The sequence below is a fragment of the Pistacia vera genome, unplaced genomic scaffold (assembly GCF_008641045.1).
Source record: "Pistacia vera cultivar Batoury unplaced genomic scaffold, PisVer_v2 Contig342, whole genome shotgun sequence".
NCBI lineage: Eukaryota > Viridiplantae > Streptophyta > Magnoliopsida > Sapindales > Anacardiaceae > Pistacia > Pistacia vera.
Window position 1 is genome coordinate 600,405 of NW_022196160.1, and position 15,852 is coordinate 616,256.

Genomic DNA, 15,852 nt, shown 5'->3' on the forward strand with positions numbered 1-15,852 from the left:
AGCTCCGTTTCCACTGTTTCAGCCTCCGTCATCACCACCATGAGCGGCTGAGTTCTCGGTTGTCCGTTACGGTGTAGGCGAGATCGAGATTGACTCCACTGATCTCCTCATCAGCTCTCGACTAGTTGGATGAGCCCGAATGTTGGATATTTGGTTAAGTTTCTTGTATTCAGATTATATTTGTTTTCGTTTCAGTTTGTTTGCGATACTTTAATATTATTCTGATACTCGACGTGTTGAATTGATAATGTCCATTGAGAACGTTTATTGATATATAACTTTTCGCATAATTGAATGTCGGTTTGAGATTATTGAATGTTGATTATGACTTTAAATTGCTTCGGTACTGATTGCAATCAAGTTGTAGTAGCGTTTAATGTCATCTCTACTAGGAATGCATTTATTGTGTAATTAGTTGATTGGATGATACAGGTTGATAGGTTGTACTTGTTAACATTGTACCAACTAGTGGTGTTTAAGGGTTTAGCATTTTTCGGTTAGTCAATGATAGTCTTTAACCAATCGATCTGTAACTAAGACGACGGGGAGACAGGATAGATTATGCCTAGATTGCCGGGAGATATTTCTATTGATTTGCCTAGCCTTGTAGGATTAGGAAATTGAAGAGCGAGGAGAGGAATTGTGAGAGTTGGTCTTGAGTCAAACCGAACCCGTAGCGACAACGCTTTTAATATTGTGTTTTAGTTAGCAATTTATTTAATGCTTTTAATTTCCTGCAAGTAATTAGTTTCCTTAGTTTTAATCAATCATTTTGCCAATTTCTTTTTCGTTAACTCAAATATACATTAGGTCATTAGTCTTGCTCTCTGTGGATTCGACCCTGCTTACCGCTAACTACGGTAGTTAGGTTTAATTTTGTGACCGTGACGACCGGTCTAACAGCTTCTTCATCGTGTAATCTAATCTGGTTCAAGGTGGGGTTTGGCCCTAGTACGGGTGGTTGTCTATTCTCTTCAACATACTGCCATAATCCTTGTCCTCTCAAGAACGTTTTCATTTTGACAGCCCAAACGTGATATTGCTCCCCATTGAAGGTTGGAGGAGAAAGAGAGGTTGAGGGTTGTGCCATTTAGTCAGTTCGTGTGATACTTGAAGTTGATTTCTACGTAACAGGGGTTGAGAAAATGGAGAAGAAGAGATGAGGTTATCAGGCCCTTAAGATCAATATTGCTCTGATACCATCTGTTGGTTCAAGGAAGAAAATTTCAGGGTAAAAATGAGAGATTGAAAATGAAGGAGACGGCAAGATTTTAGGGATTTTTCTTTTTGCATTTCTTTCATTGAACAGAGCAATGTATATACAAACTTAGTCATTGTTTTACCTACTGCAGTAAAAATAAAATATTACAAATACACTTTTAGCAAAAAATATGCACAAACCCAAGTCAAGTCTCAACAAAACATTACATAAAGTCTTCACATGAGTGGCCTGATATCTGCTCCATAACCATTGCTATCATAACAAAAACAGAAGCTGAAACTTTGTCTCCAAAAACTGGTTTGAATATCCAACAGGAAGTTGTCCCATTTCTAGCAGGTCATCACCTATATCATCAATGACCAATGAAATTGTTATTTGAGAAGCAAAACATAGTAAGTTGGGTAAGCTTACCAAGTACTTCAGGAATTGGTCCTATAAAAATGCATTTTGCAAGACCCAGAAACATCAAGGATTTCAAATCGCCAATTGAATCAGGTAATTCTCCTTCTGACATCGTGGAATCAACCATCAAAACCTTGAGGGGACTGCTCCAATTAACCTTCGGAAAAACAATTCTCAAAGAGGGGTTATCCTCTAAAACAAGTGTCTCTAGATTTGGTAAGCGGAAGAGTTTTTCCGGAAACTTTCCTTGCAGTTTGCAACCACTGAGACTTAGAGATATCAAAGAAGAGGATAGACTTGTCAAGGAAACTGCTGCTATGCTTGACATATTTACTTGATCAAGAACAAGCTCTTTTAACTCTGTCAAATATTGAACTAGCCCTTCCAAAACAAGTGTTTCAAATCTCAGCTTATAATTGAGAGAGAGGTCAAGTGAAACTAATTTAGACAAGTGAGAGATTTCCAATGGAATTTGACCTGAAAAGTAGGAGTAAGAGAGGTTAAGGAGTACCAAACTTGGGAGTCGACTAAAGCCAGAAGGAATCAGAGAACCTTTGAAGTCATTGTTAGCAAGGTTAAAGCTCTGCAAGTGAGCAAGAAGAAAGAGGCTACTCTTGGAAGGGATTTCACCCCAAAGCCAGCTACAATTAAGGTTGAGGCCAATCACATTACCTGTTACAGTATAACATGTGACCCCGTCCCATGAGCAACAATCACTATTTTTTTTTCCAAAACATCATTTTCGGATATTTCATCATTTCATCACAATCGGAAGAATTTTCATCAAACGAAAAGAGTTGCTTAAACTTGAGAAGTGCAGAACTTTGGTCATGAGAGCACAGATTTGCATAACTCGGAGAATGAATTAGCAATAACAGTAGACAGAAAAGTTGAGAAGACCAGACGAACCAACCCATCTCTTCTTGTGAAATCAAAATAACATCAATGATTGTAAACAACGTCAATTTGTATATCTATTATATTTTGTTCATAAGAATATACGGTTTCTTTCTCTTTTCTTAATTATAGAAGCCATTTACCAGAATATTGAATTCAAACTTGGTTGTCATAATGTCACTGTTAGTATTTAATATTATGTGCTAAGTGATAGGTACTATAGACAAAAATGAAGAGAAAAACAAACACTTGAGAAAAAAACTTGATATTTATTCTTTGTTGAAAATGAAGTAATCGAGGTTGGTTAAAAAATTCATTTTTTTGCTTCAGAAACACTGGAAGCTACATATCTCTAACCTATATGTTTTGAGCTTCACTTTTGTTGGCTTTCCAAATAGTCCTCTAATACTGGCTGATTTGGTAGTAACATTATGTTTCATCTGACAAAGAGGATTTGAAAAAACTTAAAAAGATATAGAACTTCATTGTTAAATGGTTCAGGTTCTTGTCATGGACTTTTCAACGCAGAAGTTCAAAATTCAGCGGTCTTTCACCTTTAACCAATACCGGCTGTTTTGATAGGAACATTATGTTCAAGGTCAAGACTGCCTAAACTGATATTGCATCTACCAGAAACTACAGCTATAAACACCGCCACCATACAATCTGACACACTTAACAGAAACTAAAATGTAAAATACTCAGCTATATATTCAAGTAGATTATAATATCAAAATCTGTAATAAAACATCCCTGACAGTATATTCACAAATTCTAACTTGATCTCCAAGATCTCACAATACTTTTTTTTTTTTTTTTTTTTTTTTTTTTTTTTTTTTTTTTTTTTTTTTTTTTTTTTTTTTTTTTTTTTTTTTTTGTAATTACAGTATAATCAAATTTAACACGATTTTTTTTCATCATAATCAAGAAACTCTGCAGAACTATGTGTTTTATTAAGGTTCGGCCTTCAACTTCCAGTTTATTCCGGTTTACTTCTCAAAACTAGAATTTGATCTCACAGTGTATTCTGCTACAAGCTGGGCAAAAGATGATGACTTGTTTTCTAGCAACTTTGATGGAGAATCATATTAGTCATGACTTACCCAAGAAAGGATGGTGTTTCCTTCTATGCCCTCTTAGCGCTTACGACAGGAGATGAATCTAATGGAGAGTTAAACTGAATGACCATGATAACCATGATTTAGAAGTAAAAGCATATCGCTATCAATAATAGAGGTCACTCATGTGCAATCGCTATCACTGCGTATTCTTCAACAGGGTCCAAACTGCTTCGTACAGTGCCTTCAAGACTCTCCATCAGGCATCAAGATGTAAGTCCTGGCGCGCTCATACTCATCCCCACCGTCCATTCTTTCTTGGCTCGGCCTACGTCTTCAGTTGAGGTGAAATACTCACTGGGCTATGCCCAAACAACATAGTTACACTTCCACAAGTTTCGTAAGACCCCACTGGCTCCCTCAAGTTGGTCGAGTCAGGATACCTCCCCACAAACTTTCTCCACTCGGCTCAATCAATTTGGCCGAGTTAGGATATCCTATATTATTTATTTCAATCTAACAGTTGTAAATGAATTGTTATAAGTAGTTATTTTATGTATCACTTTATCACTTGATTTTAAGCTATTAAATTTAATCAATTTGATTAAAGCTTCATGCCCTTTGTCTTTAAAGTAGACATTGTTAGCATCGTAACATTTTTAGACATCATTTGTTAACATGGGTTGTATCAATGTTTAACATCAATTATTAACTCTTTTTTTCCTTTTTAGCAAAATTCTAATATTATCTTATTCTATATCAATTATTAGTTAATTTCTGTTTTATACTAATTAGATGGAATTAATTAGAAATATTTTTTTTCTTTTTTTCAAGTTAGTTATAAGGTTGTTGTGACCAATACTATAAGTCCTTGGGTGGGACTATTAATTCCTGGAGCATCCGAAATGGAAGCGACTTAATACTTCTTAGTCTAATTATATTTTCTACACTTAGTTTTGGAGCTTCAAAATCAAAAGGAGTCAGCATTAAGCTCATCCCAATAGACTCTCGTGAGTCCCCTTTATATCAACCTAACGTTGCTCACCACGAAAGTGTCAAAAATAGGGTTAATATCACCCTGGCCAAAGCTAAATAACGAAATTGCGTTTTACTCAAAATGCAACATTCGGTGATGACAAGCTTTTGGCTGCTCTAGACCGTCAATATATATTCTATACTGCGTATATGATGATTGGACACCCAGTGCATTCTGTGTATTTAGTGGTGGACACTGGTAGTGGCTTAAGTTGGAGACAATGTGAACCTTGCATAAATTGTTTCCAAAAAAATTATGCCATATACAATTCACAAGCTTCCTCTTCTTACCATAGAGTTAATTGTGATCACCCTCTTTGTAACTACAATGAACCATCCAGCGCTTTTCGATGTGTTAATGGCGATTGCGTCTATAGTCAAACATATGGTGATGCTCCAAGTCCTTCTGGGCCAACAAAAGGTTATCTCTCCTTAGAATCATTTCATTTTATAAATAGAAACTTTGAAGTTGAAGAATTTATTGTTCTCTTCGGCTGCTCGAATGACAACGTAAATTTCTACTTCGGTAATCAACCATCCAATAGGATTTCCGGGATCTTGGGATTAGACTTAGATCCTACCTCACTAGCGAGCCAATTGCATGAAACCATTGGTGGTGTTTTCTCTTATTGTATTGTTCCTTATGATCAAAATTATCCATTCGATGTTCATCCTCATATACTCAGGTTTGGGGATGATGTTCAATTACCTGAAGGAAACATTCCAACAATGCCCTTTGTAAGTTTTGTAGGCAGAAGTAGTGTTTATTATCTTGATCTTATAGATATAAGTGTTGGAAATTATCGCTTATATTTACCACCAGGTTCCTTCGACGCTACACTTGGTCACGGTTTCATCATAGATTCAGGAAATCCATTTACCACACTCACCACAAGTGCCATGCAGGGGCTCAATATTTTTGAACTGGTGACAACAGCATTTAGTCTATACTATGATTCTTATAATCTCGTGAGAGTGCCTCGCATAAGAAGTATACCGTTAAAACTTTGTTATATGCACAGACAAGATTTTAGAGATTTTCTACCATTGACCTATCATTTCCGAGGGGCAAACTGTGTAGTACATAGCAGGTTTGTGCATTCAATATAATGGAGAATTTTTCTGTGTAGCATTAATGCCCGATCCATTCGCTTCTATTCTAGGAGCCTATCATATGCAAAATATGCACATTATTCATAACAGAGTAATCAATGCAATTCAGTTTTACCAAGAAGAATGTGCTTTTGATCACTTTTAGAGTCGTGATGATGGTTGCTGTTACCTTTATATAGTGATACTCTATATATAGGAATATGTTAGTGTATCTCCTAAGAATCAATCGTATTGTTGGTTTCAAACATTATATCTTATAAATATTATTTTATGTTTGCTGCTTCATTTATATTATTTATAATGCATGTGAAATTTCTAGATGATACAGATATTTAGAAGATCAAATTATCGAAGCATTTCCTATGTAAGTAATGTTAATTGGGCAATAACATTGCATAGTAGACATGTTCAATGTCTCTATTGAATATCATGTGATCGTATTATGTGGGTGATTATAAGAGTTATGTCACTAAGGCATTAGCATAGATAAACAATTAGGAGATTTTTATCGAATATGACAATTTACGATGAATCACATGGACATTTAGAATGTAGTTAATGATAAATCGTAGGATCGTATTAGTGTATCATTGATCCTTAGACCTGAGATGTCAAGGTTGAATTCCGCATAGATGTATGTGATTCATATGATGTATAAACATGAGACTAGTCATGTTATGTGTAAAAAGCCAATCTAGCCATGGTTTATTTATGTGTGAAGACAGGTGATAGCCAAGACGAGATCCGTTGAGTTGATATAGTTTAATAACAAGTTCCCAGACAAATGTCAATATACAAAAAGGAAATCTCCAACCGAGGTATATAAACTGTACGGGGTATATCAAGTTCCCACTCGACTCGATTAACCAAGTGAGCACATAGGATACACCTTGCACCCTCTTTCGGCTTAGTACACCTTTACTTGGCTGAAGTACTCTCTCTCGACCTGGGACACTATTGGACCAGTCGTCACAGTCACAAAATTAAACCTAAATACCGTAGTTAGCGGTAAGCAGGGTCGAATCCACAGAGAGCAAGACTAACGACCTAATGTATTTTGAGTAGCGGAAATGAAATTGGCAATTGATTAATGAAACTAAATGCAAATAATGAAAAAGTGAAATTAAAACTAATAAAGACTTTATAATAAAAATGTTGTCGTTACGGTTTTGGTTCGACACGAGACTGACTCACACAATTCTCCTCCACCCTCTACGATCCCTTAAACCTACAAGGCAAGGTAAATCAATGAAATAGCTTCTCGACACTCTAGGTATAATCTATCCTGTCTCACCCGATCACTCAAGTTCGATTGGTTAAAGACTATCATTGAATGCCGATAAATGCTACACGACAATACCACTAGTTGGTACAATGTTAATAAGTACAACCTATCAACTTGTATCTTCCAATCAACCAACTTCACAATAAACGCAACAACAGTAGAAATGAAATTAAATCCGAACACAACTCAATTACAATCGATGCGAAGTAATGAAAAGTAATATTCGTCATTCAATTATTTCAAACCAACGTTTATCATTCAGCAAGTTCTATGAAAACATTAAATCACAATGGACAACAATATTCATCACAAATTATGCTCAAATCATATTAAAGTATCAAAATCAAACATGAAATGAAAACAAATATAATTCAAAACACAATACTACCAAATCTCCTACAATCGGGCTCATCCAACTAGTCGAGAGTTGATGAGGAGAGTCGTGGAGTCAATCTCGATCTCGCCTATGCCGTAACAGACAACCGGGAGATTAGCCGCTCATGGTGGTGACGACGGAGACTGAAACAGTGGAAATGGAGCTGATCATGGCGGAGAGGAGGTAACCGACAGCGATATGATACGAAGAAGGGGCGAAAAAGACCAATGGACAGCTCAGAATACGAACAGCCACACTCGCCGGAAAACGTTAATTTTTCGGCGGGTCTTTCGAAAAACGGTGGCGGAAATGGGATCCGAAGGTAGTGATAGAAAGCTCTGGTGATGGGGAGTTCAGATCAGGTCCTAGGGTGGTGAGAAGTCGCCAGAAATGAGCAAGATCTGGGCTAGAAGATGAAGAGACGCGACAGCTATTTGGTGGATTTCGGTGTTTTTTACGGCGGCTGAAGCTAGGGAAGTGTAGATCTGGCCGTGGGGAAGGAAGATCGACTCTTGGGGAGCTGAAAAGTCGCTGAAAAATGGCCAAAATTGCTCTGGAAGATGAAACGTCACGGTGGTGGAAGACGAAGCGTCGCGGTTGCATTCCGTGATTTGCGGTGGTGGTTCGGGACGATGGGGATGACGACGATCTGTGCACGAGGAAGCCAAAGAGTTGCCGGAGGTCTCCAGAATGGAAGATGAAGCATCGCCGGAAAAGATGGATGAACAGCGCCTCCCTTTTCGCGCGAACTTTTGTTTTCTTTTATAGAACAAATTATAAAATATCACTTTGGTCCCTACACAATTGAAAAGTGACAAAATCAGCCCCTTAAAATATGACATTTTACCCCCTAAACAGCATAAATGAGACAAAATCACCCTTAATCCATAAGCCACAACCTAATATCAACTCATATACTTTCTAAAATCATTCCAAACACGTTAAATTCATAAGAAAAATATTAGGAAGCGATTTTCGTGAATAAATTCATAAATTGTTTAATTGTCTCAATATACTTCAATTTAATCACACATGGGGTATTTTTATCACCAAAATAGAGTCACTTTCATGACTCTAACACACTCCCCAACTTACTCTTTGCTCGTCCTCGAGTAAAGTTAAAAAAACTCTTTCAACATTCTCACAAAACCATACACAACCATATTCATCAACAACCAAGACATTCATCAAAAGGTAAAGTGAAGAATTTGAACATAACAAGTAAATAACACAATCCTAAATAAAGAACTAAAGTTTCTATCAAGATTTGCCTATCTCCATTCAAGCTTCTCAAACACACATTTCATATTCATATCACAATGTTAAAATGTCATGCGAAACTCCCCAACTTATGTACATGCAACATACTGCTCATTTTCCACACAAGATTTTGACATATAATTTCTTTTTCATTCATCACTTTTTTTTTCTTATCTTAACTTCTTAAGCTTTCTAGAAGGTCCATGTAACGGGCTTTAGGTCAATGACTCCCAAACCAGATGGTTATAGGGCACTAAGTGTAGAATACTCCTCGAACTTACTCACCCGAACCAACTAGGCTACAAGTCAAGACTTTATTTTTTATTTTTATTTTTTTTTTTTTAACTCATGATCTATGTAATGACTTCTTAAGCTTTCTAGAGGACCCATGTAACGAGCTTTAGACCAACCGCTCCCAAGCTAGATAGCTTTAGGGGATTAGGTGTAAAACACCCCTCGGGCGTACTCACTCGAGTCAACTAAGCTACAAATCAAAACCAAATCATCAAGCAACATTTAAGCACTTTTAACACACGCAAGATAATAAATGAAACTTTGCTCCATGGGCATGTAAAGTATGTGGAAGACTTGCATAAATACTAAAACATGACATTTACACAAAGCAGTGTCTAACCACAATTATGGACAAACCTAGCACAAAACAAAGCCAATAGTTCAATGTTTAAAACCATGTTGCACAAATTTTTTTCAAAAACCTCACAAAACCTTTCAACTAGCATCTCAATTGCTTCTAAAATGATGATTATGCATGAATTCATGAAAATTTTTAAAAATAACTCACTTTAGTTCACTTTAACCACTTTTGAACTTACAAGAATAAGATTCAACATATTTTCACAAAAACATCATCATGCCACAAAAATTTAAGCACAATCTCCACAAAAGCATCATCAACAATACTTCACAAAAATATCACAATCTCTACAAAAAAACATCATGAACAACACTTCACAAAAATATGATCAACAACATACTCCACAAAATAAAAATCAATCAACACTCCCCAACTTAAAATGTCATTATCCTCAATGACCCACAACTACAAACATCCTCCCCAACTTAGCATCAAATGATCTCAAATGGCAATATGATCAATAACATAAAAATAATACAACATATATGAGAAACAAGAAATCTAACAATAACAGCATATAAGGTGGAGAGATACAACTTGAGGAACAATGGTGGGGTTGTCACCAACGGACTTTATGGGGCATGTGTAAGCATTGCCTTGGACTAGTTAATGAGTTTCCAAACATGACAATTCCTACAAAGACAAAAACAACAAAAACATAAAAGCGATAAAAACATATTTAAAAAGGTGGGTTGCCTCCCACTAGCACTAAGTTTTAAGTCTTCAGCTAGACTCAGTGCATTGACATGGCTAATGTGGTTATAATAAAGAACACTCCTCAATCACCTCTCCATCATTAATGCTATCGACATAAGGTTTAAGTCTTTGGCCATTCACCTTAAAAACTTGTCCCCTTTTTGGGTTTTGGATTTCAACAGCTCTGTGAGGGAAAACATTAAGAACAATAAAAGGGTCATCCCATCGTGACCGAAGCTTCCCCGGAAAGAGGCGAAGCTTAAAGTTAAAGAGCCACACTTTTTGATTAGGAGAGAATGACTTCCTAACAATGTGTTTATCGTGAAAAGCTTTAGTTTTCTCTTTAGAGATGCAAGAGTTCTCATAAGCTTCGTGTCTTAGCTCATCTAACTCCGAAAGTTGGAGTTTCCTATGGTCATCGGCCGTGGTCATATCAAAATTGAATTTCTTTGTGGCCCAATATGCTCTATGTTCAAGTTCTACAGATAAATGGCATGCTTTCCCAAAAACTAACCGATAAGGGGACATACCAATAGGGGTATGATATGCGATTCGATAGGCCCAAAGTGCATCATTCAGATGCATTGATCAATCCTTACGATCGGGCCGTACCATTTTCTCTAAGATAGTCTTAATTTCTCTATTAGCGTGTTCCACTTGTCCACTAGTTTGAGGGTGATAAGGTGTGACAACTCGATAGGTGATTGAGTACTTTTTCAATAGTGAGCCAAAGTGCCTATTGGTGAAATGTGAGCCATCATCACTGATGATGGCGCGCGGATGACCGAAATGGCTAAAGATGTACGATTGAACAAAGTTGATGACCACCTTATGATCATTGGTGCTAGTGGCAAGGGCTTCTACCCATTTAGACACATAATCTACTGCAAGCAAGATATATTCAAAGCCAAAAGATGAAGGAAATGGACCCATGAAATCAATACCCCACACATCAAACACTTCTGCAATCAAAATAGGATTCAAGGGCATCATATCTCGTCTACCAATATGCCCTACTTTTTGACATGAAGTACAAGCACGACAATAAAAGAATGCATCACGAAAAAGAGAGGGCCAATAGAAACCACACTGGAGGACCTTTAAAGCGGTCCTCTTGCCACTATAATGACCACCATAAGCATAAGAATGACAAAATGCAAGTATACTACTAAACTCATGGTCGGGAACACATCTCCTAACTATCTGGTCTGTACACACCCTGAAAAGGTCTGGGTCTTCCCAAAAATAATGCTTGATGGTTGCAAAGAAATTATCTTTTTGAGTTTTGGTCCACCCTAATGGTAATTGTCCTACGGCCAAGTAATTGACTATATGGGCATACTAAGGTGCATTGCATTGGGATATCGCAAACAGTTGCTCATCTGGGAAAGATTCATTCAAATATTGACCAGGGACATACTCTGTAAAGAGTCTAGACAAGTGGTCGACGACCACATTATCACTACCCTTTTTATCTTTGATTTCTATATCAATCTCTTGCAACAGCAAAATCCATCGAATTAGTCTAGGCTTAATGTCTTTCTTGGCTAACAAATACCTAACTGCAACGTGGTCTGTAAAGACAACTATCCTAGACCCAAGAAGATAAGACTGGAACTTATCAAGGGAAAACACTACTGCAAGCAACTCTTTCTCCGTAGTGGTGTAATTACATTGAGCATCAGACATAGTAGATCACAATGGGCTTTTTATTCCCCCGTTGGCCAAGGACTACACTAATGGCATAGTTCGACACGTCACACATCACTTCAAAAGGTAGGCTCCAATCAGGAGGTTGCATGATGGGTGCTGTGGTCAACGCTTCCTTCAAAATGGTAAAGGCAATCATACAAGAGTCATCAAAAACAAATGGCACATCTTTAGCAAGCAAATCACACAAAGGCTTGGAGATCTTGCTAAAATTCTGGATGAAACGCCTATAAAATCCTACATAGCCTAAGAAAGATCTAATTTGTTTGACAGACGAAGGCGGTGGTAGTTGAGAAATCAACTCTACCTTTGCCTTATCCACTGATATCCCCTCCTTGGAAACTACATGACCTAAGACAATTCCCTCTTGAACCATGAAATGGCTCTTTTCCCAACTAAGAACAAGATTTGTCTCTTTGCAACGTTTTAACACCAACTCAAGTTTTTCGAGACAATCATCAAAAGATGTACCAAACACAGAAAAATCATCCATGAAGACTTCAAGGAATTGACCCACCATGTCAGAAAATATCGATAACATGCACCTTTGAAACGTTGCCGGTGCATTGCACAACCCGAAGGGCATGCGACGAAAGGCAAACGTGCCAAAAGGACATGTAAACGTGGTCTTTTCCTGGTCTTCGGGGGCAACTGGTACTTGGTTATATCCGGAATAGCCATCCAGAAAACAATAGAAAGCTTGCCCTGCGAGTTTTTCTAGGATTTGGTCAATAAATGGGAGCGGGAAATGATCTTTCCTAGTGGCTAGGTTGAGCTTCCTATAGTCAATGCAAACTCTCCATCCTGTGGGAGTACGGGTAGGAATTCGCTCACCTTTTTCATTTTCAACAACAGTGAGGCCACTCTTCTTAGGTACAACATGGGTTGGACTCACCCATTGGCTGTCGGATATAGGGTAAATGATACCCGCATCAAGCCATTTGATCACCTCTTTCTTCACTACCTCCTTCATGTTCGGGTTTAACCTTCTTTGAGCTTCATGCACCGGTTTAGCATTCTCCTCACAAAATATGCGATGCATGCACAAAGAAGGGCTAATCCCTCGCAAATCGGCTACCGACCAACCGATTGCTTCCTTATGTGCTATCAAGACCGCCACTAATCTCTCCTCTTGCTCACTATCTAAGTTGGCGGCAATGATCACGGGTAAGGTCTTGTTGGGTCCTAGGAAAACATACTTTAGAGTATCAGGCAAGGCTTTCAACTCTAAGACTGGTGGAGACTCAATGGACCTCGGTTGTGTCGTCTTAGACAAAGGTGGTAAGGTTTCATACTTGATGTTCCAAGGTCGACGCTCTAGAGTGGGCGACCTAGCTATATACGCACTAACCTCCTGAATCTCAGACACGACACTCAAGCTAGATATCTCCTCAACAAATGGATTCATAAGAGTGTAAATTGCATCATCACATAACATCTGTGGGGCGTGAGCCTCCACTAGACTGTCAATAGCATCAACCATGAAACACTCGTTATCGTCCTCACGCATTGGTCCTAACCCAGCATTAAACACATTAAGTCTCAATTTCCTATTCCCAAAAGACACTTCCATCTCTCCAGATCTACAGTTAATGCAAGCATTTGCCGTTGCTAGAAAAGGTCTCCCTAAAATAATCGGTGGCATACTTCCACTGCTCGTATACTCCATGTCTAAGACAAGAAAATCCACCGGAAAATATAGTTCCTCAACCTTAACTAACACGTCCTCAATTAAGCCCCTAGGCATTTTGACCGATCGGTCAGCTAACTGTAGTATGACTTCAGTCGACTTGAGCTCACCTAAGTTAAACTGTTCATACACGGAAGTGGGTAATAAGTTCACGCTCGCCCCTAAGTCTAAGAGTGCTCTATCAATCGTGACATTACCTATCACACAAGAAATAATAGGAGCTCCAGGATCCTTTAACTTAGGGGGAATGCGGTTTGAGACAACCACACTTACATTTTTCGGTAAATGTACAGTCTTAGGTGTGTGAGATTTCATTTTCCTCTTTTGCGTGCACAAGTCTTTGAGGAATTTGGCATAAGCAGGTACTTGCTTAATGGCATCTAAGAGTGGAATGTTAATCTGCACTTGCTTAAACAACTCAATCATTTCATCCATCCTAGCGTTTTTCCTAGTAGTGGGGACATTTGGGGGCTCTAAGCATTGAGGAAAGGGTGCTTTCGGTATGTACGATGCAGGGGATGGTTCATTCTCCCCAACTTTCTCCTTACCCGATCTCTGAACACTTGACTCTACAAGAGACTCGCGCTCACTCTCTTTGGCTTGGTCCCTACCTAGACTTTCCTTTTCTCTACCCTGGACTTTTACTTCCCTCTCAGGCCTAATTAGCTCTCGGCCGCTCCGAAGAGTCGTCATAGCCTTAGCTTGTTCGGAAAACCCTCTCTGCTGAGAAGAATCACTAGGGTTACATATGACTTGAATAGGCAATTGGCCTTGTTCCCTCCTATTGACTGCTTCGGCTATTTGACCAATCTGGGTCTCTAGCTTACTAATGGATTGGGAATGGGAATGTAGAAATTTTCTGGGCAGAAACTAATGATGATTGCAAGTCCATATAGTCTTAGTACTTTCAACTTAGGAAGTTTGATGAGTGAATTTTCCTTTCCATCTTCAATAACTACATTTTCTTCACTTCCATTATCCAAATAAAAGACTTGAATAAATAAATATGCACAAGAGTTGCTACGAAAGGTCGAAATGGCAGAGTCTAAACCTTGCACTACACCTATGGCAATTGGTACTAAACTTGGAGAAGAGTACATTGAGATTTTCATCAACCAACATTATACAGAAGCATTATTGGTCGTTTGCAATATCTCACTTTATCCAGGCCTGTTTTGGCTTTTGCAATGTCAATTTCTTCAAGCTCCTACTATAGCTAATTGGATTGCTTGCAAAAGATTTTTAAAGTATGTTAAGGGCACCTTACAACATGGTCTTCTGTCCAAAAGAAGTTAGCATTTTATCATTGAAGGTCATGCTAATGCAGATTGGGCTAGTGATATAATTGATAGGAAATCTACTAGTGGCTACAGTGTTTTCTTGGTGGGAATCTAGTTCAATGGAGTTCAAGTAAGCAAAAATTGGTGTCTTTATCTTCCAGAGAAGCAAAATACAAATCTCACTGTCAAGTTGCAACAGAGATTGTGTGGATTCAACATTTGTTTAAAGAACTTGGGATTGAAGTTAATAATACTTATGTTTTGTGGTGTGACAATATGAGTGCAAAAGCATTCTCCTCAAATCTTGTTTTTCATGCTAGGACTAAGCATATTGATATTGATGTGCACTATGTCAGGGATGGTTGTAGAAAAAAAGTTGAGTGTTGAGTATGGAGCTACTGAATATAAAATAGTAGATGGTTTGACCAAAGCACTGCCTGGAAACATGTTTAAGATGTTAGGAGACAAGTTGAAAGTTACATTATTTTTCCCTGCTTAACTATTTTGTGGAAATAGGCAGTGATTTTTTTTTTTTTTTAAAGAAAATTTAATAACAATTGGAGGTGTGTGCAGTTGATGAATCTTCTAGAAAATCAGTGCACATAATTTGATGGATGATCAATGTGTTAAGTTTCAGAAGCTATTGGAATTTATTGTAATTGCAAAGGACCAATGTATTAAGTTTCAGAAGATGTTGGACTTTCTTGTAATTCTGTAAAATTATATGTTTTACCCTACAGTATTTGTAATCCCGCTCAGACCTGTTAACGTGGCTCTAGATTTTTTTCTCTCAAAATTCTTTTCAATTTTCTTTATTTTTTTCGTAATTCTTCAATTATCCCAAGGCAAAATCAAGTTAGAAAGTGCTTGAATTTTTAACAATCTTAAGTGCTTGCTGGCTTTAACGTGGTCCAAGGGAAAATATATTGGCTTCATCATTCTTAAAAATATATTGATTATGGGAAAATAATCTTTTAAGTCTAAAACTTCTAACATTTCTATAACAACGTTATTCCCAAGTCAATTAAAATTTCACAAACTGACTTCATTAATATTATTATTAACCTTTAGTGGCTATTAATAGAATTAATCTTACTCACTTTAATTTATTGACGTTTATTCGAATAAAATACTAAATTTTTAAATCATATCAATGTGAAAAAAATAAAGATT

At 37.5% G+C, this 15,852-nt stretch overlaps 1 protein-coding gene across 1 annotated transcript; it reads right to left on the reverse strand.

Annotated features, from left to right (window-relative positions):
• Positions 1-1,477: 1,477 nt before the first annotated feature.
• On the reverse strand, positions 1,478-14,092 carry LOC116138598. The gene is given in 8 exon segments (XM_031424310.1): positions 1,478-1,566; positions 1,634-2,265; positions 2,879-2,961; positions 10,612-11,035; positions 11,171-11,686; positions 11,688-12,040; positions 12,143-13,720; positions 13,805-14,092. Coding segments are annotated over 8 exon segments (3,963 nt in total).
• Between the last annotated feature and the right edge of the window lie 1,760 nt (positions 14,093-15,852).